Below are 23,735 nucleotides of genomic sequence, written 5' to 3' on the forward strand. Positions count from 1 at the left end.
TCTTTCTTGAGACAGCATCTCACACATCCCAGCCTGGCCTCAAGTTCTGCTTTTGCTGAGGATGACCTTGAACTTCTGACCTCCTGTCTTCACCTCCCAAATGCTGGGATCACAAATAGATCCATCATGCCCCGCTAATGAGAGCGTTGTGCATGTTAAGTTGCCACGCTGAGAACAAGCCTTGAGGTCTCATGTTTTTTTACAGGATTTCTGTCTTCGAGCTGGGAGAGGCTCTGTGCGTAAAGTCCTGTCATGAGCTGAGTTCCAGATACCTCATTGCAGCTTCTCATCAGATCCAGGAGCCCAGGCCTTGCCTCCTAAGCCATCTTAGTTCGGGGACCTCTGGCTCCTTGGCATCTATTCTGTTTCTGACCTCTTCACCTTGACGTTTTTCTTTCCAGACTCTATTTTGCATATTTATTAAAAACAAAACATACTTCTGTGATACATTCTTGCTTCCTTATGTCTTTGGGGTGGGGTAGTTTCCCACATCTGCTCAGTCAAGCATGTTGATTAAATATGTGTGGGAAAGTTACTATTTTAGCATTTTATAAGCAATGCCCCTGGAATGTGTATTCTATACCTCGAGATATTCTGATGTTCTGAGGAAAGGCTTGGTGTTAATCATGGATAATTCTTGCTTCATTGAATTTTAACACTTCTTAGAACTGTATCTTTTAATGTTTTCCCAAGATTTTTGGAGACTTTTCTCAAATGGAATGTAATTATAAGCATGAATTTAAATGCTAAGAGCCATTGTTTTGACATGTTTCACATTAATGCTAATACCAACCCATGCTGACTGAGTACTGGTTACCTTCCAAGGCGTTGTACCTCCTGGATGCTATCAGCCGACTTACTAATATTATCAATACTGTAAGATGTGTCTTATGTATCTTCAAGTTGAAACGCACAAAGTTTATACAATTTCATGTGTTTGGACAAATAAAATCGGAAACATTGTTGTCACATCAGGAAACTTGCTCTGTTATGTGGTTCTCATTTACAAATTCATCTTTTCCCCGCCAGCTATTAAGACATCTTACCTGAAAGCTGAAGACGTTTCCAGGAGGTCCACTGCTTCCAGTACCAGTGAGTTCTTGGATTCAACAGACAGAAACTACTATGCGAAATTATGGGCCAAGCTTTCATCCAAAAAGTCACCTGTGGTAAGGGTGGGGCAGGTGGGATATATCATCATAGAAACTTACTCTATCCCAGATTAAAAGGGGGAGGGGGTAAAAGGTCATGGGCCAAGCATGGTAACACATGTCTTTAATCCCAGCACTTGGGAAGCAAAGACAGGTGGATTTCTCTGAGTTTGAGGCCAGTCTGGACTATATAGTGAGACCCTGTCTTAGAAAGGGGGCGGGGGTAGCTGGGCAGTGGTGGCGCACCTCCTTGATCTCAGCACTTGGGAGGCAGAGGCAGGCGGATCTCTGTGAGTTCAAGACCAGCCTGGTCTACAAGAGCTAGTTCCAGGACAGGCTCTAAAGCTACAGAGAAACCCTGTCTCAACCCCCACCCCCTCAAAAAAGAGAAAGAGTGGTTAAAATTTAGAGACTATTAAGTTTTCCCAAACTGTTCTTTTCCATCTATGAGCTGGGGACAAAATCCTTCTCCCCCCCACCTCTAGGAACGGTTACTATTCCTAAAATTGAATTCTCAGTGTGAGTAAAATTTTTGAGTGCCTTTCTCTCAGGTTCCCAGCAAAAACCTGTTTTTGTCTCCTTTGTTTGCAGTAGAAAAACAGCACAATGAAACAAACCCGGGAAAATGTCAGTTTCGGGGGTGGAGTTCTCTGAGCTGGGATGTGACTATGAGTATCTGGGGGCTGGAGTGGAAAACCAAATCCACTACAGAGTGTGCTTCATGCACCACTACGTAAAGCAGCCCCCTAACTTTATCCCAGCTCAGCCCACTGGGACTGTCCAGAAACCAGCCCAGGTAGGAGTACCTAATGTACAGCAGGGCTGTGTTCAGAGGAGGCTGTACTCATTTCTGTATGTAATGGGTTTTATGTCATGATCTGGGAATACAGAACTTAAAAAAATTACAGTTGCAGAATATACCTAACTTCTAGTTGGTCAACTCAAGGCCTGCTTGTTCAAAGCAAGTTACACCACCACCTTCCATAGTCAACCAATGGTCAGTGGTCAGAAGAATCAGTGGTACCAGACTTGTGCCTAAACGTTCTACTGTAAGACATAGCAGGTGTCGGGGACTCTTAAGTGCAGGAAGAGGGGTTTCTGCTTTGCTTCTCTGGGTGACCTCTTGCACTAACTGTGGACTCTGCCTCTCTTGCCCACTCCCTTAGATGCAGTCTCCCACATTCCCACAAGCGTCCCGCTAGCTCTTCAGTTCATATTGCTGAAGGCAAGAGTATAGTCAGCCTGTCTGACTCCTTAGCCACGCTTCTCAGGCCTTATAGACCCTGCAGCCCCCGCCCCATCCCAAGGGCTCCAGATTCCAGCATAATAGAGGCAGCAGGATGTGCAAAAGCTCTTAAACATCTACAAATGATATGAACTGGTACTGTGATGCTTGAGTGCAGGGACATTGTTTGACCAAAGCCAACCAAATCTAGAATTTCCCCCCACCAACCAGGAGTTATGAGAAATCAAACATCAGCTATTAGTAATGGAGATCACGCTCTATCTTTGGATGAACTTAAGAATTCAAAGGCCTCTGGCTGTTCTGGGAGGTTTCAGAAGGACCTGTAAATCACATGGTAACCTTGGAGATGCTCCTCTTGTAAGTTCCTGGATTCCTCTTCAAGCCATTGGCTCTGGTATTTCCCACATTCTTTCTCTGGCTGGCAGGTTAGTTTTCTTTATTCCCAGCTAAGGCTTAGGTAGCCCTGAAATCTTGCCATCCCTGGATATCAGTTAGAAATCAACAGGAAAGGCATTTAATGGGAAGTGCCCATTGCTCTCTGCCATTCTGGTTCTGGGAAACACAGGACCCTTCAAGTCAATCTCCAGTTTCTTCATTTGCCCTGGACACCCTGGCTCTTTTGAAAGGTATGGCTTGTTGCTTCTAAGAGCTGAGGCTCCCAAACCTAAGTTTTTGATCTCCCTTTGTAGCCTTGGGCAGCTGGGGTTTAGAGATGATTTTTAAAAATATAGGATTTGGGCTAGACTTGGTGCTGCAGAGACCCTGTCTCAAATAGACAAACTACTAACAACAAAAGAATAAATTTAATAAAGGAAGTGAGCATCCTCTGTAAAAACTATAAAACACTGAAATATCGAGTAAAAAGACACTAGAAAATGGCAGTGCCTCCCATGGTCATGAACTGGCCAAATTAGTACTGTCAAAATGACTATATTACAGAAAGCAATCTCTTTGCTAAATAAAATTTTCATCAGAATTCTAATAGTGTTCTTCACAGAACTAGAAAAAAAAGGATCCAAAATTCATATAGAAGCACAAAGACCCCAAAGAGCCCAAGCAATCTTCAGGAGAAGGAGCCACGCTGGCGATATCACAATGATTCATCTCACGGTGTATGCCATGGAGCTATGACAGCGAAATCAAGATGGCTCACACAAGCAAACACATACACCAGTGGAACAGAGGAGTGGACTCAGAAATAAAGGCACCAGCTAAGCTACAGCCACCTGATCTTTGACGAAGGTGTCAAAAACACATTGCCAAAAAAGACGGCACGTTCAGAAAATGCCTGGAATGCTGGGAATTCTCATGTGAAAGACTGGGAACAGTGAGCTGGGAATGCGGCTCCATTGCATACATAAAACCCTGAGTTCAACCCCAGCCCTACGTGAAACTGGACACAGCAGCACATGTCTACAATCCCAACACTTGGGAGGTCAGGGGAGGAGATCAGAAGTTCAACGTCATTTCAGTTGCTTAGTGAATGCAAGGCCAGCTTGGACTACATGACACCCTGAAGAAAGAAGCTAGATGCCCACCCCTCACCCTGCACAAAAAACAATTCTAAATGAGTGAGAAAATCGTAATGTAAGACCTGGATTCTGAACCTGCTAGATGCACAGGGAAAGGCTTGAGGTGGCATCGGAGAAGGACAGCAGGGCACAGGAAACGACCCAAGAGTTTCCTAGTCGGTCTGCATGGAATGAACGTGTTTAGTCAGTAAAGGAAACGATTATATCCAGCAGAACAGAGAGTCTGTCTCGGAGTGGGAAACAACCTTTGTCAACTACACACCAGGCACAGTATTGATAGCTACACCTGATCTTAGCCTAAAGGCTAGAAAGCAATTGGATTATTATCTAGGACTTATTTTTTTAAAACTCCAAAAGTTAAACACACACACACACACACACACACACACACACACACACACACACACACACAATCTATCCAGTCAGTAAACGCAATAATGAAATAAATAGGCAATTATCAAAGAAAAAAATATACATGGCCAAAATATATTTGAAATGTGTTCCATATCCTTAGTTTAGGGAAATGCAGATTAAAACTACCCTGGAATTCTCTCTTGTCCACATCAGAATGACTAGCACCAATAAAACAGATAACAATAAATACTGCCAAAGATGGGGATGGACAGGTCCCATACATGCCAGTGGGAATGTGAACCAGGGCAGGCACTACCGCTGTCAATATGGAAACTTGTCAAATAGCTACAGATAGAACGACCATGTGACCCAACTATTCAACCCCTGACTGTATACCTGAAGGATCCTAAGGCAGCGTACCGCAGAGATATTTACACATCTGAGTTTATTGCCACGTGATTCACAATAGACACAATATGGACCCATGCTGGATGTCCACCAAAAGATGAGTGGATGGATTAAAACAGTGTGGGGATGTGCACAATGTAAGTTCAGTCATCTCTAGAGGAGAACGAAATAATGACACTCCTAGGAAACGGATGAAACTGGAGGTCACTGTGTTTGTGGAACTCAGACAATACTGAATATATCATATGTATGATCTGTTGGACTGTACGTGTGTCTTTCTCTCTGTGTCTCTGCCTCCCTCTCTATGCATATGCATGTGTGTGTGCCTGTGTGTGCGTGCATGTGTGAATGCGTGTGTGTGTGTGCGTGTGTGTGGCGTGAAAGTCGAAGGGGTTATGAGAGGAGGAAGAGATCTAATGAAGCAGGAAGGAGGAACAAGAGAGGGTAGGGAAATAAATGTCATGAAAAGAGAAAGGGGAAGGAGATGAGAGGGCCGAGAAAGAGGAAACGGGGAAGAATAAGAGCCAGTTATGTGAAATGTCATAATGAAATTATGTTTTTGTATACTAATAAAACTATCTTTGTATAAAAGGAAGAGAAAGAAAATATAAAAAGAAGCCAAGTATGTGTTGCATATCTTTATCTCAGTACTTGGTGGTGGGGCCGTGCAGAGGCAGATGGATATCTGTGAGTTAGAGGTCAGCCTGGTCTACTGAACTAGTTTCAGAACAGCCAGGGCTATACAGAGAGGCCTTGTGTGTGTGTGTGTGTGTGTGTGTGTGTGTGTGTGTGTGTGTGTGTGTGTATGTGTGTGTATGTGTGTGTGTGTGTACAGACAGAGAGAGATGCACATATATATGTATGTATATCTATACACACACACACACACACACACACACACACGGTGGGGGGATTGGAAAAGGAAAGCCCTTGGCAGTGATAGACAAGTAAAATTTGCACCCCACTTGCTTTGGGGTGTTTCGAAATTCTATTTCTCTGAAGCATATTTCTCACCCGTGTTGAAGATTGCATTCTTGTGGTTTTGATGAAACCCACTTTGAAATGCATTGTTCAGCGAGGCCTCTTCGGCACGGCCCCTCCAGTGAGCATTCTGCTCCAGCCAGGCTGGAGTTCGACTGTAGTGTGCCAGGATGTGTGGGTCAAGGTGCGGTCACAAGATAATGAGGCCAGTTCCGTCTGTGACATGAAATTGGTCTATTCCTTAGGCATTTCTAGTGGCACATGCCATGACCCGCTGAGTAAGATATAAGCAAGTCTGCCAAATCCTGTCTACTTTGTGATGTCATTGTAAATGCACATGAAATGTCTTCATAAATTAATGACTTAGGAAACAAATGTTTGTCGTTGCCCTGTTGGTGACGGTTGGTGGGGAGTGGGGAAGAGCTAAGACCATCAGCTATCCTGGTCCACGTTCAGAAACAGCAGCTCTTCCTTCGTGAGATCATCAACAGCCTTGTATATCACCCCAGGCTTCAGCCAGTTGCTGGGACTTACGCTTCTGCCACAGTAGGCTTGGTAATTCTGATGAACCCTCCTGCCCAAGGCAACTAGAAAATGTGGATTTAAAAAGAAATCTACTTAAACGCATCAGAGAACAAACAGAATGGAAAGTGGCCTGGCCTGGAATTGGGGTGAACCTGTACCAGAGGTCGCATTTCTCCTTTGACCTTTGGTTGAGGATCAGACGTCACTGTTGACCTTCCTGTGGAATGACAGCAGCATTGAACTCTGGGCACCGTGAGGAAATGCAGCCTAGTGAGCTGGGCCTGGGTTGGTAAGTGAAGGGCTCTCACCTGGGGGAGATGGTGAGCAGGGGTGCACAGGGCTTCACAGTCTCTCGCTCCTGCAAGCACACCTGCTTCCAGCAATGTTGCCAGGCACCCGCGGCAATGTTTCTATGAGCCATTTTGAAAATGCAGTGTCTTGTACATAATAAGAAAATTATCAGGTTTGAAAAGAGGTGGGAAAATATGAGGTTAAAAAAAAAACCAGAATCAACAGATATAGAAATAAACCTCCAGGACTTCCTGATACTAGAGGCAGCAAATACAGAGTCTGAAGCCTCCAAGGTCTAATATGACTTGTCTTGCAGCCCCCAATGCATAGGAAAATCAACCCAAAAAGTAGAGATCATGAAGTCTAAGTGGAAGTATGAAACCTGGGACAGAGAACAGTAACTGAAATTAGTACCCAATTAGATATAGCTCAGGATAGATGGGGAAATTAGTAAGAAGAATCATTCTTAGACAATATGACAAAAATATGGCAAAAGGGAAGATGTATAAAGCCAAGCATGAGGAACCCCAGCCGTGTTACTGGGTCCTAAAAGGAGAGACAAGAGCGAGAACACTGGCCCCACTTGGAGAGGTAAGGGAGAAATCCTTCTATCTCGTGGAAGGAAGTCATCAAGCTTCTTTGGAGAATTCTCAAAAAAAAAAAAAAATCCAACGTAGATACATATTTGTATTGAATTCATACTGCAGTAAAATGAAAGATTCCTTTTAATCTAAAAAATAATCAATCAGCGTGAAAGATTTTTGTCCAAGGTGCAACAGTTAGGTAGATAGTAACTTTGCAAGAGACATCACTGAAGATTGTTAAAGTGATCAGTTGTTGCTAGCCGAGAATTTCATCCCTGGTGACATATTAGCAGGGAGGTGAACTAAGAATATTTCCAGACAACACCACAGAAGACCCGACACAGGACACCTACCTGAGAGGGGACACTTGAGAATGTTATTCAGACAGAACACAGGAGCCGGCAAGATGGCTCACTGGGCAAAGCTTGCTGCCAAGCTTGGCAGTCTGAGTTTGATCCCCTGAGCCCACATGCTAGAAAGAAAGAACTGACTCCAGCAAGCTTTCCTTTGGCCTCACGTGTATGCCATGCTACACAAGTGTGCACAAACTGATATATGTCACAAATAGATGTTGATAATGTGAAATACTACTGATCTTTCTTTAAATGCACATATCATTAAGATATTTGATATAAAAATTTAAGCAAACTATTTGTTGTACCTCAGTTATAATGAAGAAGACACAGGGGTCTAAAATTTATATTCTTCATTTAGACTCTAAATGATGAGACTAGAGAGGTTGCTCAGTGGTTAAAGCAGCTACTGCTCTTGCAGAGGGCCCAGATTCACGTCTCATCAACCCCATGTTGGCTCAAAATCACCTGTAATTCCAAGACCAGGAGATCCAATGCCCTCTTTGGCTTCCAGCAACATTATGCATGTATGTGATCCATGCCCACACCCAGGTAGTCACATATCTACATAAAATAAAAAATCTTAAAGGAGAAAGGGGAGGAGAAGAAGAGTCCAAATGGAGATGCGATGTCCAAGGATCTCTCTGTCTGAAGTCCAGGTAGACAAAAGCCCGTCAGACAGTGGTGACTCAAGGGCACATAGCTTAGCTTCTGGGAGGTCAGTAAAAGAGGAGGAAGAGAAACAGAGCTTTCAATCTAATTGGCTACAGGGCTGGAATGACAAATAGTATAACAGTGTGTCGGCCTTGCTAACCAGCGGGACAAAGAAACAGGAAGTAAACGGCGCCAAGTTCAGAAACAGCTCAGAAATGCCCTTGACAATCCAGGCTGCCTCCGAGAGCCTTGTCTTAGCCTGTGACTACAGCCAGTGGCCATGTCTGTGCGTGCTGTCACACATGTGGAAAACCATGGTCTGGAAATTCCTGCTAACTAAAAAGTAAAGAAGCTACTCTGCCAGTGATAGCAATGACTGCAGGCACACAGCTGAGAAAGGAGAACATGGAAGGCTTTAGTGACCACTCTACCCCCACCGCGACCACACAACCCCCTCCCCACAACTCCCTAAAAAAGTAACAGCCTAAACCGCAAGCCGTCAAAGAGAACTCTTAAAAAGTGTGGTAATGATGTTACCTTACCACAAATGATTGCTCTGGCGGGGGTCGGGGAGGGAAAGGACTCAGTTTGGTTTAAAGAGCAGGCCGCTGAGAGTTTGACCATGCTCCAGTGAGTATATAGATAACACAAATTGGACTCTTTTTTTTTCCTGTTTATTTTTATTTTTTAGGGGGTCACAACAGTAGGGGGGCGGACATGGAAGGACTGGGAAGTGAGTGTGATTGGGGTGCATGATGTGAAATTCCCAGAGAATCAATAAAAATATGTTTTAAAAAAAGGAATGCACTTGACAAAGCTATCGTTTATTCAATAAGTATAAAATGTACAAGGAATTTCAATATGATAGCAATAATTAAATATCTTTAAAATTGAAGAATACTTTTTCTTCCTTTTAAAAATGATATTTCTTAGCTAGGTGTAGTATCTCATGCCTTTAATCCCAGAACTCAGGAGGCAGAGGCAGAGGATCTCTGTGAGTTCAAGGTCAGCCTGGTTTACAGGGCAAGTTCCCTGACAGCCAGAACTACAGAGAGAAACTCTTTTGAAAACCAGAATAAAAGGCTATCTTTTATTATTTTATGTATTTGGGTGTTTTGCCTGCATGTATGTACGTGTATCACATGTATGCATTGCCTGTGAAGCCCAGAAGAAAGCGGCAGAGCCTGTGGGGCTGGAATTTCAGATGCCCTGTGGGTGCTGGGAACCCAACCCAGTGGCTCCTACAAGAGCCACAATGCTCTTAAGTCCTGAACCATCTCTTCAGCTGCCTAAAATATGTTCTGACTAGCATCTAAAAATAAAAAGGTCAATAATCAATATGATAAAAGATGTATAATGTCTCTACATAGAAAATGTAAAAATAATATTTAAAAACCTAAATAAGTGAAGAGGTCACAGTTAAGAATTACAAGAGTTGATACTGCACATATACCAACTCTCTTCAAGTCCGTAGTTATGATATAAGCCAGTCAAAAATTCCCACAACTCTTTGAGAAACCTGACAAGTTGATCTTAATATTTCTGTGAGGATGCTGGCAGCATCGTAGAGGAATAAGAACATACTGGATGAGAGCCCTACACAAACCTCTTCACAGATGGTTCCAGCTTAAGAGGAAGGTGGCACTGGTGGGCAGGAGGAAGATGAGGTCTTTGCCTAGCATTAACAGCATGCAAATGGGGCATTAGGTTTAATTCCAGCCTTACACCATGTGCAAAACCTAAGGGGTGTAATGCATAAATATGAGGAACAAAACCATACTTCTGAAAGATTATGTAAGAGAAATTTTTATGATTATGACATGGTGAATAGTTTCTTCAATATAAACACAAACAATGCTAACTACAAAGCAATTTGGAAACACTGAATTACATTAAAATTAAGGACTTCTGATCAGGGGAAATAGTTCCACCACTAAGCGTGGGGACCTGAGTTCAATACGTGCAAGGAGAGAACCAATTCCTGAAAGTTGTTCCTTGAACTCCACATGTATTCTGAGGCATGCATGCATACATACATACACACACACGCACACATACATACACGATGTATATATACTATATAAATAAATGTAATAAAAATTTAAAAGTGGCATTAAGTTTTAAAAAGGCAAAACACACAGAGATACTTGTGAAGTATAAGTGGTAGAATATTTGTATCCACAATATATAAAAAACTCTTACAGGTTACCCAGGACAAAACAGGTCCTTTACAAAGGACCTGTACACAGGGAACCTTTACAAAGAAAACACCCAGGTGCCCAGTGGTGGTATGGCAGATACATATCACCATGAGACAACTTAGGTTATAATCATAACAAGATGCTCCTAAGAATAAACTAAAAGTGCTAAAATTACCAACCAGACTCAACACATGATAGTGAAAATTCTTATACAGCTGGTGAGAGGTTAGACAGCATGTTTAGACAGCAGTTGGACATATTTACTAATGTTGAACATACACATGGCCTATGCTTCGTTACACACCAGAAACTCAGGACTGTATACAATAGCATCGACCACAGAGGCCCTAAATGGGAAATCCAAATGTATAACTGTTAAATACACAATGAACTATGTACAATAATGTAAATAAATATATTTTGATTTAGGCACATTTGAAAGACACTAACTTCTTGCAGTTTTAATCCATATCCAAATTCAAATAATCTCACCTTTGGTCGGTGATGTCTCTTCCGGCTGTGTCTCTGGAGAGTTGGAGTCTTTGATGCCATTTAGCATGACAAGCTATCTCATCCTCTTGTATTTTACCTGGTCCAGACCCGACTCTGTGGTTTGGTGTGAAATGTTCCCCGGAGGCGGTTTGAGTACTTGGTCCCCAGCTGGTGGCACTGCTTGGGAAAGCTGTGGAGCCTTTCTGATCATGGTCCCTAGTGCAGGCCGTGGGATGTACAGCCTGGCCCCACTTCCGTTCTCCCTCTGCTTCCTAAGTGTGGCTGTGATGTGACCAGCCAGCCCCTCCTCCTGCCACCGTGCCCTCTCTGCCGGCAGCTGTGTCTTTCCATGGTGCAGAGATGTCCCTCTGGAACCGAGTAGACTCTTTCTCCCTTAAGGTGCTTTTGTCAGGGAACTTATCACAGCCACAGGTAAATGACTGCCATATCTCGGAGCTGTTTTCACACGAAGCTGCCTTGACAGGCCATGGTCCAACAGCACAGTGTGGTGATCAGGGATGCCCGTTACGGTTGGAGTAGTCATTGCTCTTGGAACTCTGTTTAGGGGAAAAGACACTAGGGACCAAACCCAGGGCGTTGTTCTTGCTAGGCAAACTTCTACCACAGGGTTATAGTCTCTACCCTCTGGTTCTTGGACTAGATAAAATAGTCTATGAGTTCAACTTGATATTTCTAATTAAAATTCAGGGCCTCGTGAGATTTGCTTTTTCTATTATACCTTTATCTTTCTTCCACACTGAGAATCCTTCCCAAAGGCTTCTCGAGGACCTGGGCGATGATAGGATTATGATAGCCTGCTAAATTACTCTTGGGCTTTATCCCACATCATGAGAACAGCCTCTGAATAGCGATGCTAATACAGCCAGCCCCCGTTAGGAAGACTGAACCATGGTTTGCAAATGTCATTTTCTTTCTTTTTTTCTCATTTGTATTAGTTCTTTGAGAATTTCCTAGAAAGCATTTTGATTATTCTCACCCCTCCTTCTTGACCCCTCCTCCCTTCCCCGCCCAACTAATCTTGTGTCCTCTGTTTATTTTTCAAACCCCATTAAGGACAGTTTGTGTTGCCCATATATTCTTGGCCATGTGGTCTTCACTGGAGGGTAGTCAACCCACCCTGAGCCACGCCCTTGCAGACTCTCCCTCTCCCAGCATCTTCAGCTACAGGTATCTTCTTAGCTAGGGCTGGGTCATTTTCATGGTCCACTACTTTGTTTAAGGCTGCCTGACAGCTCCATGTTATTATTCTGTATTCTTCATTTGTATTAACTCTGAAATATGCATCCACTTAAGACCCTTCATTAGCTACAGCTCAGTATCTGACTTTTGTATCAATCATTCTGTATACAGAAAGAGCTGTTAAAACAGTTCCCTGAGTTCTTGTAGGCGGATACCAGTTTCACGCTGAGGCACTGTCTTCAAATCATGGTTTTCCTTGTTTGTTTCGTCACGTGTTCTCAGCCTGCATTTGTTGGATCTCCACATCGGAAATATTTGTCCTTTTCTCCCAAATCCCTTGACCTCTTTCTTTCTTTTTGATTTTCAGGTTTTTTTTCTTTACCCACTCTCTAGTTCTCTTAATCTATTCTCTCTCTGTCTCTCTCTCTCTGTCTCTCTCTCTCTCTCTCTCTCTCTCTCTCTCTCTCTCTCTCTCATCATACTTGTATTTCTTCTGGTTTAGTTGCTTCTGTACTCATCTTTTTCCATGTATTTCTACTTCATTCCAGAGTTCTGCCACCTCATTTGTGGGTTTTAATTATAATGTATTTGTTTTGTAATGTCGTGTGTCTTTTACGTCTGCTCTGTGTTGACTTTCAAAGCACCAGATTACAAGTTTTACCTGCTTTATGTGTATGCGCTGTCTGAAAGGGAGGTGTTCACCCATTTTTCCCCCTGGGATAACTACATGTGAAATTGGACTAGATGCTTTCTGTTGCTCATCTATGTGAAGTTAGTTTTCTCAGAGTTTCTGAAGTGACCATGGTTCCTTCAAACAACCCTAAAATATATGGCGCTTCCCCTCCCAAGCTCTCCTGGCAGTGTCTGCTGCCTCAGCTCTACCTCAGTCTAGAGCTTCCTTTCTCTCTGTTGATGCTGTCCCGTGAAATGTATATCCCGTGCCCCTCAGCATCTCTTGTGTGTGGTGGTTTGAATTAGATGTCTCCGCATTCTCAGGCATCTGAATCCTAGGGTCTCAATTGGATCCCTCTATGGGTAGGAGTAGGAGGTGTGGCCTTGATAGAGGAACTATATCACTTGGAGGCCTGCTTCAAGTTTTAAAAAGTGTATGGCATTTCCAGTGTGCCCTCACCTCCCTCTCCTTCTGTTAGTAGCCGAAGATGTGAGCTCCTGGCTCTCAGCTTCCCGCTCCCAATAAGTGTCTGCCGCCTCTGGAGCCATAACCCCCACGCAAGGGCTTCTGTTGGCCATGGTGTCTGTCCTCTCACAGCAACAGAAAAATAGCTAAGGCAGGGCGGGAGCAGTCCTCAGAAAAGTCTGAAAATTTTAGATGATTCAGTTTCCTTAACTGTGGAGGTCCGTCCTCACCCCCCTGGAGAGCGGGACACCCCTCCTGTGTTTCAGCTGTGGGCTTGAAGGGATATTTGAACACCTGGTTTTCTTGCAAATTTTTTGATCTGGTTTTGATTTCACTATTTGGTTCCTAGGGGTTTTTTTATTCTTTGATGCTTCCATATACGGCTATGATGAATCTGAATAGTTTTCACCTTCCTCTTCCCCCTGCTTCTCACCCTTTCCCCATGGAAGCTGGAAGCCGTTCTTCTTCCTAATAAGACCGGCTCCTGCCTCCGCGTGTACTTGGTGTGTGCGGCCCACTGCGTGTAATTAGAATCGCCTGTGTGAGTGCAGCTATAGTTAAGGCTCCGTGTATTTTCATGCGGAGGCCGTGGGAGATCCAAAACTTATTTTGGGACTTGGAGTGGGGAAGGGTTAGCTCAGAGATTGAGCACTGCCTAGCATGTGAGCCTGAGATTTTTATCCCCAGCACCTCCGAATAAAAACAAAAATAAAACCCATGTTGACATTCCACCGGGAGGAGTTATCTGCCCAGTTACAGTATAGTTTAAATCAAGCATCAAATTATCAAAATAAAAAGAAGCGCATAAGAGAAGTCACAGAAGTAAATGTTTGGACCTAGAGCGATTCACAGCAAAAGAATGGTGTATTTACGTGACATTGAATAATAACCCAAAAGGAGCCAGCAAACCTCCTTCAAAATGCTCAGTGGCTAAGGGCATGAGCCGCATAATAGGGACCTAACTCAGTCTTTCTTGGCAATACGGAAAGAAAGGCAATTGGTTGGGACTCACTCAGATCAGAGCAACGCTCGACTCCAGAGAAGCCTCTTGTTGCGGTAGATAATAATCAACACAGAGACCCACAACTGGACAACACGCAGAGAGTGAGAGACTTCGGATCAGTCAGTCCTAAAGGAGAGGTTTTCATCAAACCCGTCCTCTCAAGCTCAGGGATCTATATTGAAGAGAAGGCTGAAAACAGTAAGAGCCACAGGCAGGAGATGAATACAGAGAAACAGCGCCTTCAGACACAACAGCCCTGGTGCACATAAGAACACTCAGACACCGGGACCGCACACACGAGACCTGCACAGCTTCCGACTAGACAAAATCCCAGCACAGAGAAGAGGGGGTGGACACAAAGCCCCGCCCCAGCCAAGAAACCGTTTGCCATAAATACCTGCTGGAGGGAAATTTTCTGCAATGCAGCCTCCCTGGGTATATCAATCACATTCCAGGGCAAGCCCCAGGTCCAGGAGTAGTTGGCCAACACAAAATGAACTCCATGTTTTCACGTGCTTTCTTTTATGTGTTTGTATTTTTTGTTTGTTTGTTTTGGTTTTCATTGTTTGCGGTATTTTGAGAGAGCTAAAAAATCATGAAGTTGGATGGGTAGGGAGGTGGGGTGGACCTGGGAGAAGTTGAAGAAGGAAAAAGAATATAATGAGAATATGTTATATAAAAAAAAAACTTTAAATAAAAAATACGGAAAGAGAACCAACTCCAAAAGTCCTTCAACTTCCCACACATACTGTGGCATATTCCACCCCTCTCAGAGAGTGCACATGTGCAACAATAACGTAAAACATAAATAGTAAATAAATAATCCTAAAAGCAAAATATTCACAGAGTTTGCTGGAGTACAGTTATTTTGTTTCAGTGTGAAGCTATAAGATGCATTTTTGCAGTTACAGATTTTCCTCAGCGGGTTTGAATAGAGCTTGCTTCTCCTTTCTCGTGGTGGTGTAGCCTCCTTCGCCCCCTCGGCATACATTTTCTTCTCCTCCCGCCTTTCTAAGAGACGTGAACACTAGCTAGAGGAAGAGGAAATGCTCTCGGTAAAGCAGTGCCCCCCAGAGAGTCAGTGTCCAGCAAGCATGAAAACTTCCATGAGTCGGGCTCTAAGACTAATTTTAAATCTCAACACTTGACCTCAGCTTTCTCAAGATAGGAGCAGCTGACAGCTAGTTCCACTCCAGGTCGTTTTAAAAAGGGAAATAGCATCCATTCTGTTGTTCAGTAAAGACAATTATTGAGCCTTTACTTTGTGCTGTGTGCAGGGCATACAGTAGTGATGTAATGGCCCAAGGGTTATGTGGTCCCAGGATGTGCCTGCTTTGGCAGAGATGCCAATTCTGACATTAGTACAGAGCAGAGCCACGCCTACAGGCATGTGCTTGTAACAAAAACACATATTTAGGATCACATTGGTGTTGGTGTAGTTCTCAAAAAAAAAAAAATCTCCCCAAAGACATTAAACCCTTGAAACCACACCAGTTGCCAAGGCTTCCTACGACCAGCCGTAGCTTGAACCCTGCCATGCTTGTCTGCCGTTGTTCCCTCTGAGTTTAAGTGAAAGCCAACTTACAGTGGGGTCTTGTCAGGAACTGGAGAGCCAAGCAGCGAGGCTTATTTCACATTAAGTTATAATTAACGTACTTTAAGCACACTTGCTGTTTAAAGGACATGCTGTAACACACCTCTTCTTAAATAATGGTTTTTATGTAAAATACATAAGCACTTGCTACGTTGTGTGTAGTAAAGGAAGAACTTTATGTCTGGGCACTTAAAGTCCGGTGGTGCAGTGTCTGAATGGTGGCTCAGCAGGTCACATCCACTAGCGGATCCGACTCTAAACACCTGTAGTGACTATAAAACAGCATGTATACTCTTTTTTCCTTTTTCTTTCTTTCTTTTTCCTTTTTCTTTTGTTTTTTTTTATTGTCCTGTGTTTTTCCAGGTTCCTTTTAATGAAAATGATGAACTTTTTAAATGGAAAAAATCATGTGTCTTTTATATTCCTGTATTGCCACCCAGTGTTCCCTAAGTCTTTATATTGATAATGATGAAGGTGGACTACAGAAGAAGGAACCCTCGATTTTCACTGTCTTCAAACCATACTTAATTATGGCTGAATGTTTGTTCACTTACTTTATGTGAAAAGATAAAAGCCAGCTCCACCTCAACGTCCTTCAGAAGTTTAGAATCTCATAAGGAAGTTTAAAAAAAAAATTGAAGGCCTCTGGAGGCATCACAATCCCTGACTTCAAACTCTACTACAGAGCTACAGTACTGAAAGCAATCTGGTATTGGCATGAGAACAGACAGGAGGACCAATGGAACCAAATAGAAGAACTGGATATCGATCCACACTTCTTTGAACACCTGATCTTTGATAAAAAAGCAAAAAATATCAAATGGAAAAAAAGAAAGCATATTTAACAAGTGGTGCTGGCATAACTGGATATCAACATGTAGAAGCGTGAAAATAGATCCATATCTATCACCATGCACAAAACTCGAGTCCAACTAGATCAAAGACCTCAACATAAAGCCAGCCACACTGAATCTTATAGAAAAGAAAGTGAGAAGTACACTTGAACACATTAGCACAGGAGACCACTTCCTAAATATAACCCCAGTAGCACAGACACTGAGAGAAACAGTTAATATATGGGACCTCCTGAAACTGAAAAGCTTCTGTAAAGCAAAGGACACGGTCAACAAGACAAAACAACAGCCTACAGAATGGGAAAAGATCTTCTCCAACCTCACGTTGAACAGAAGGCTGATCTCCAAAATATACAAAGAACTCAAGAAATTGGTCATCAAAAGAACAAATAATCCAATTTTTAAAAAATAGGGTACTGACCTAAACAGAGAACTCTCAACAGAGGAATCTAAAATGACTAAAAGACACTTAGGGAAATGCTCAACATCCTTAGCCATCAGAGAAATGCAAATCAAAACAACTCTGAGATTCCATCTTACATCTGTAAGAATGACCCAAATCAAAAACCTTGATGACAACTTATGCTGGAGAGGTTATGGGGAAAAGGGAACACTCCTGCATTGCTGGTGGGAATGCGAGCTGGTACAACTCCTTTGGATGTCAGTGTGGCGATTTCTCAGAAAATTAGGAAGCAACCTTCTTCAAGACACAGTAATACTACTTTTGGGTATATATCCAAAGGATACTCAATCGTACCACAAGGACATGTGCTCAACTATGTTCATAGCAGCTTTGTTTGTCATAACCAGAACCTGGAAACAACCTAAATGCCCCTCAATCAAAAAATGGATAAGGAAAATGTGATACATTTACACAGCAGAAAAAAATAACGACATCTTGAATTTTGCAGGAAAATGGATGGAGCTAGAAAACATTATTTTGAGTGAAGTAACCCAGACACAGAAAGACAATTATCACATGTACTCACTCATAGGTGGTTTTTAAGCATAAAGCAAAGAAAGCAAGCCTACAAATCACAATCCCAAAGAATTTAGACAACAATGAGGACACTAAGAGAGACTCACATAGATCTAATCTGCATGGGAAGTAGAAAAAGACAAGATCTCCTGAGCAAATTGGGAGCATGGGGACCTTGGGGGATGATTGAAGCGGGGAGGGGAGAAGCAGGGATGGGAGCAGAGAAAAATGTAGAGCTCAATAAATATCAATTAAAAAGTATTAAAAAAAATCAAGACCTGGCATGATAGCACGTATCTGCTTTCCTAGTGTGGGAGGCAGAAGCAGGGGGATCACTGCAAACCTGGTCTGGGTAATGAGTTCCAAACCAGCAAGAACTTGCCTCAAACAAGCATAAAACACGTGATCATGAAATGTTACTAAAAACTCTCTCTCTCTCTCCTCTCTCTTTCTCTCTCTCTCTCTCTCTCTCTCTCTCTCTCTCTCTCTCTCTCTCTCACACACACACACACACACACACACACACACACACACACACACGCATGCACCTTGTCTATCAATGCCTGAGGCAGGTGGAAGAGCTGACCCTGAGGTCAGAAGGATGGGAGAACTGCCCCTGTCTGCCACCAGGGGCAACACTCGGAAGAGCAGGCCCTGCCCCTCGTGTGGGCAGTACAAGGGGGAAACCCCACTGGCAGAGGTGTGGGCGAGTCAGCCCCAATATTGTGAGCATGGAAGAGTGTCCCCATTACTCACCTGTCATGTGGCAACATGGGCAGGAGAGAGATGTGTGCCGTCCCTGCCCTCCATCAATGCCTGAGGCAGGTGGGAGAGCTGGCCCCGAGGTCATAAGAGCTGGAGAGCTGTCCCCTGTCTCTTCATCTGCTGTAGCATGGAGAAGAATGGCCCCTACACCTTGCCTGGGCAATGCTGTCGAGCTGACCTTGAAGGTGTAGGCATGGGGACAGAAAGCAGAACTGTCCTGTCCCCTGTTCATCTATGCAAAGGGTGACCTCACAAGGAGAACTCACCCTGGTGGGGAGGACAAGGGAGAGCTGGCGGACTGACCAACCCTAGCCAGGCCCAGAATCAGGGTTATGAGTTGGCCCACCTCAATATTCACCCCATATATGATCTGCTGGAGCACATGAAGGGACCAGTCCTGCAGACCTGCAGATCTGCAGACCCAAAGCTGCAGGATTTCCACAACACAGGACAACCTAGAGGATGAAAAATTAGTGGGTTCAAGACATATAATATGAAAGACACAAAGAATAAATTTTTTAAAAAAAGTGTTTTTTTTTTAAAGCTATCATAACATGGGCTTGGATGTGGCTCAGCTGGTACAGTGTTCGCCTACCATGCAGAAAACCCTGAGTTTAATCCCCAGTACAGCATGAGATGGGCCTGGAGGCCCACGTCTATAATCCCAGCATTGAGACATGGTAGGAGGGTCAGAAGTTCAAGGTCATTTTTTACTACATCGTGTATTTGAAACAAGGCTACATACATGAATCCTGTCTCTGAATAAATAAAAAATAAAATTACAAATTAAAGATACTGGCATTATTATTGGTCAAATAAAATTTCCCTATTAAATTTTAGTGTCTGAAAAGTATTTGGCTTATTTATAAAATTTGTTTTTATCTTTCCACAAAAGAACTATCAATTGTTTTTATGTCTGTCTGCCCTGTTCCCCCTTTCCTCTCATGTATTTGGAAATCTCTAGTAAGGAGAAAATGATTATGGCAATTTTGCTCATCTGACATCTTCTTCACATTAATTTTCTGATCATGTATCTTGCCTAGGAAAGAGATTCTTTCCAAAGACAGCACGAGACAGCCCGGCAAGCGCTCATGGGAAAGACGCCCCGTGGTCACACACTCCTGTTTCAAAGGTAGTGATTTATCACACCGGCTGATGCCTGAGCGATCTCAGATTGATATTCCAGTGTCTACGTACCCAGCGAACCCTCAATCATCAATATAGGCAGAGATCTCTGCACCCAAACGGATACTTGTGGTTCAGTACTAAGCTGTCTCTGAAAGTTGGAGATCTTCATTTATATATTATTCTTTTAAGAGGCACACTATGCCTATAACTACTAGAACTGATTTTTTTTTTATCCGACTGAAACCAAAATGACATTTCTAGTAGTGTTTGAATATAAGTATCCACCAGTACCAAGGCTGTTCATGACTGAAGGTTACTACCATCCTGTTGAGTTCCCTCTACTTCTGTCACCACTGTACAAACAATGGTAATTGTTTGCGGGGTCATTGCTCAATGTCTCCTTTCCATATATGCCATAAATCCCAGAAGTGTGAGGACCATGGTGTCTTTATTAATCCATGAATTTTTGGTCCTGGGTATAAAATGTTTTCCTGCGTGCCTGTCACATAGCAAGAGCATCAGAGAGATTACAGACTGTGACAGCCATTGTTCTGCTAATGACTATGTATGAAAAGGTTTAGGTTTTACTCAAAATAACCAGATAATGGGGTAGTTATATATTTCTTGTTATTTTCTCATTAATGTCAGGGGTTCCAATGTTCTGAATTCTCCTTTCTATGTGACCTTTTAGAATATTTGAGTAATGACCATGTCTTGGCCTTTTGGCTGAAATAAAGTATATAATGTTTGAGTAATGAAGTGGAGATAGTCCCAGGTTTTATAAAATTGCTAAGATCAATAACCAAATCTCCGAAACAGCATTCAAAATGCTCTTTAGTAAGCCAAGAATGCAAAGACCCAGGAAGCTGAACCTTAAAAGCCATTTGAAGTTTTCTCTGTGTTACCTCTTTTGTCCGTGATACGTGTTGGGAATCTATACTCAGTATAGATGAAATTAAATTTTTGCCTATTTGCTATAACATCAATGAAAGTAAATTAATTTTCTCCACATTAGGTTATCTTTGAGTGGTCCAATTCAAAAATACATGGCTGCATTATATATATATATGTGTGTGTGTGTGTGTGTGTGTGTGTGTGTATGTATATGTGTGTGTGTGTGTGTGTGTATATATATATATATATATATATATATATATATATATATATATATATATAAAGTGCTGCTGGGGGGTTGGGCAGGTGGTAGCCAGAAGATAGTGTCCCCCTCCCCTGCATTCGAAGCCACGGCCTCCGTGAGCACTGAGCAGCAGATAGCATGTATCTCCTTCACAGCCATGATCAGAGGATCTAAGCAGTTTTAAATACGAACTCCACATGGACCATCACAGCAGGTGGATGCTGGGAATGTACATGCATTTCAGTGGAATGTGGCTGCTGTGTCCACAGCAAGGCTGAGGTGAATGCCGCAGTTATGATTATTTTTCTTGCAAGGCACCCTGGGGGAGCAGGCATATAAGTCCGACACATTTGAATAGATGAAAAATAATATTTCATAACTAGTATTTAATTCAGAATATAATGTTAGAATTTTCAGAAATGTTTTACTTGGGGACCATTTCAAAGAATTCAATTATAACTGAAATAGGGAAATACCTATTTCAATTTTTCTAGCAATTGGTATATTGCTATTTGGTTAGGCCTAAATGGACTAGGGTTATAATGGAGTGTACATGATTTGCAAGAGAGGTAGTTGCCAGTATCAATGGCTTAATGAATAAGAAATGTTTCCAACAATATCTGTGTGTTTCACTTTCAAGTTAGGCTGCAAAGATGCAACCATCTAGCGCAAGTTCCGAACTGAGTGATTCCAAGTGGATTCTATTGGCGTTTGTAGTTCTGTGGCTACAGTGGTCAGTATTTAGATTTTGCACGTGGGTATACTCCATGGCACTACAGAACTGTCTCTGCTTTCAGGGGTCCAGTTCCAATACCTACTGTCAGTGGCCTACAGTATTTTACAACATTAGAGGAAATACAGAAAAATTTTGAGCTCAGTGAAGATCATGATAAAATTCCCTTTGGACCATACCCTGAAATAAGGTTAGTTGGGTTAAAACAGTTATTTTCTGCAGGGTTTTGTTTGGTTTTTTGTTTTTGTTTTTGTTTTTTAATCACAGTTTTCATCTATAAGCGTCAGAGAAATTCTGAAACTGTGCTGCAGGTCCGCCTGTCACCGTGATGTGCGAGGAGCAGACCTGTGGCGGGACTTGGCACAGTGGAAACTTAACTTCCTTGCAGTTTGAGGGAGGGACACGGTAAGGCAGAGCAGGTGGAGATACTGCACCCAGCAGCAGATAAAACAAGAACCCGGCAATGCTGCAAGTGTCCCTTCTGGTAGAGTGGAGGGGGGGGATAGCCTGCAGACTCATCCTGCTGTGACTCAGTGGTGACCAGGACTCCTGGCTTACCCTAGTCCCTGTTCACCGGCTCCAGTTCTCTCACTTTCTAATTCCAAGGTCATCCAGTAGCTTTTCAATAACATCCTCTTTAATGTGGAAGTGAGCCAGCTTCGTGCCTGTAATTTGCAACTAACGTCTCAAACTAATGCGTCATCGACGGATGGCTGACATTTAAAAGGCCATTTCAAGGTCCTAACGTTCCAATATTTCAAAAGGCGGTACAAATGCTGCATACAACAGGTTGCTTAAAATTTTATTTCGAGAGGGCTGGGGAGGTGACCTAGTGGGTAAAGTGCTTGCCACACAAGCATGAGGACCTGAATTTGGACACCAGCCCCCAAAACTGGGCACAGCAGTACACGTCTGTAATCCCACAGCTCAGAAGACACGGACAAAAGGATCCCTGGGCTTTGTGGGCCAGACAGTCTTGCTTAATAAATTTGGTGAGAGACCCTGTCCAAAATAAAGGTGAGGAATAATTGAAAAAGGCATCTAGTGGCAACATCAACTCTCTGACCCACACATGCACGCACATCAGCACACAGACACACAGACATAGATGCAGACAGGCAAGCATGTGTGCTCAAACGCACACACACATTTTTTAAAAGAAATTTAAATGTCATTAGGGGCTGGCAAGGTGGCTTAGCAGGAAAAGCGCTTGAGCAAGCCTGATGACCTGAGTTTGAGCCTCAGACTCCATGGAAAGAGGAAATGTGAAGAACACACACACACACACGCTCTCATACACACTGAAAAATGAATTTGAAGGTTACTAAAATGTTGGAGATCTGAAAAATATCGACAAGGAGGTAAAAACTGTTGTGATTACTTATGAACATTGAAGATTAATAAAAAGCTTGCACAACGTGAGTTGGAAAAAGAAACACCAGCGTCCTTAACGAATGAGAGAGCAGAAGTTATACCGTGTTTACAGAGGGCTAATAAATACATAAGAGGAATACTGTTCAATCTTGCTTGTAATTGGAAAGCAGTTTCAAGTAATGGAGCACTCCCTGCTTGGTGAGTTAACAAAGCCTCTTACTAATTATTTTTAAGGCAGAGCAGAGAAAGATGCTGTGAGAGGGTCTAGATTTTGTTGGGGGGAAAAATCCACAGTGGTTTTTTTTGTTTTTTTTTTTTTTGAGCCAAATTTTTTTATTTATTCATTTCTTGCACTTGAAGTACTCTTCGATGACATCCTTGGCCTGAGATTCTTTGCCATAGTCCTTAACCACTACACAGCTGCAACCAACTACTTTTCGTGGCTTTCCCTCTCGATCAATTTTGCAGAGGCCTACCCATTCCCCGAGTTTCTTGTTGTCGTCAACCTTAATTAGGTTGATTTGGTGCTCAGCACAAAGTGCCTCCACCAACTTGACATACATAGGCTCATCACAGTTGGATGCAAGCACACAGAGATGGGCTTGGCGCTTGTCTAAGGCTTTGGCAGCTTCGCGGATACCACGTGCGAGGCCATCGTGGATGAGGGCGGTCTTCAGCACCTCTTGAAGAGCAGTGTTGACGTCCATTACACCTCCAGCAGCAATGCCTTCCTCGGCCATGGCGGTGGATTACGGGTGAGGCCGAATCTTGAACGCACCCGTGGCTCCGCCTCCGCGCAACTCGGCGGCGGCAGGGGAAAAGGCCCCACAGTGTTTTGAAAATCAGCTTGGAACCGTCTTAGTTTGCCTCTTCGTTCCTCTGGTAGTAACACACGGACATGAAGCAACTTGGGAAGGAAAGGGCTTATTTCAGCCTCCACATCCAGGTGTCAGTCCATGGCTGAGAGAAGTCAGGGCAGGAACCTGGATACAGGAGCTGAAGTAAAAGCCATGGAGAGGTACGGCTTACAGGCTTGCTCCCCATGGCTGGCTCAGCT

At 43.1% G+C, this 23,735-nt stretch overlaps 2 protein-coding genes across 2 annotated transcripts in view; one reads left to right on the forward strand and one right to left on the reverse strand.

Annotated features, from left to right (window-relative positions):
- Lrguk (leucine rich repeats and guanylate kinase domain containing) overlaps window positions 1-23,735 on the forward strand; it is a 114,088-nt gene that overhangs the window by 87,141 nt on the left and 3,212 nt on the right. Inside the window, exons 16-18 of the mRNA XM_085683880.2 lie at window positions 1,030-1,169; window positions 19,349-19,437; window positions 21,369-21,494. Coding sequence (XP_085540006.1) covers window positions 1,030-1,169; window positions 19,349-19,437; window positions 21,369-21,494 — 355 coding nt within the window. The remainder of the gene's footprint in view (window positions 1-1,029; window positions 1,170-19,348; window positions 19,438-21,368; window positions 21,495-23,735) is intronic.
- Window positions 22,991-23,488, reverse strand: LOC148117867 (small ribosomal subunit protein eS12). Its single transcript, XM_087901635.1, has one exon. The coding sequence runs from the start codon at window positions 23,416-23,418 to the stop codon at window positions 23,020-23,022; it is 399 nt and encodes a 132-aa protein (XP_087757761.1). The 5' UTR covers window positions 23,419-23,488; the 3' UTR covers window positions 22,991-23,019.

This window comes from Myodes glareolus, chromosome 25, assembly GCF_982192425.1.
Source record: "Myodes glareolus chromosome 25, mMyoGla1.1, whole genome shotgun sequence".
Classification (NCBI taxonomy): Eukaryota; Metazoa; Chordata; class Mammalia; order Rodentia; family Cricetidae; genus Myodes; species Myodes glareolus.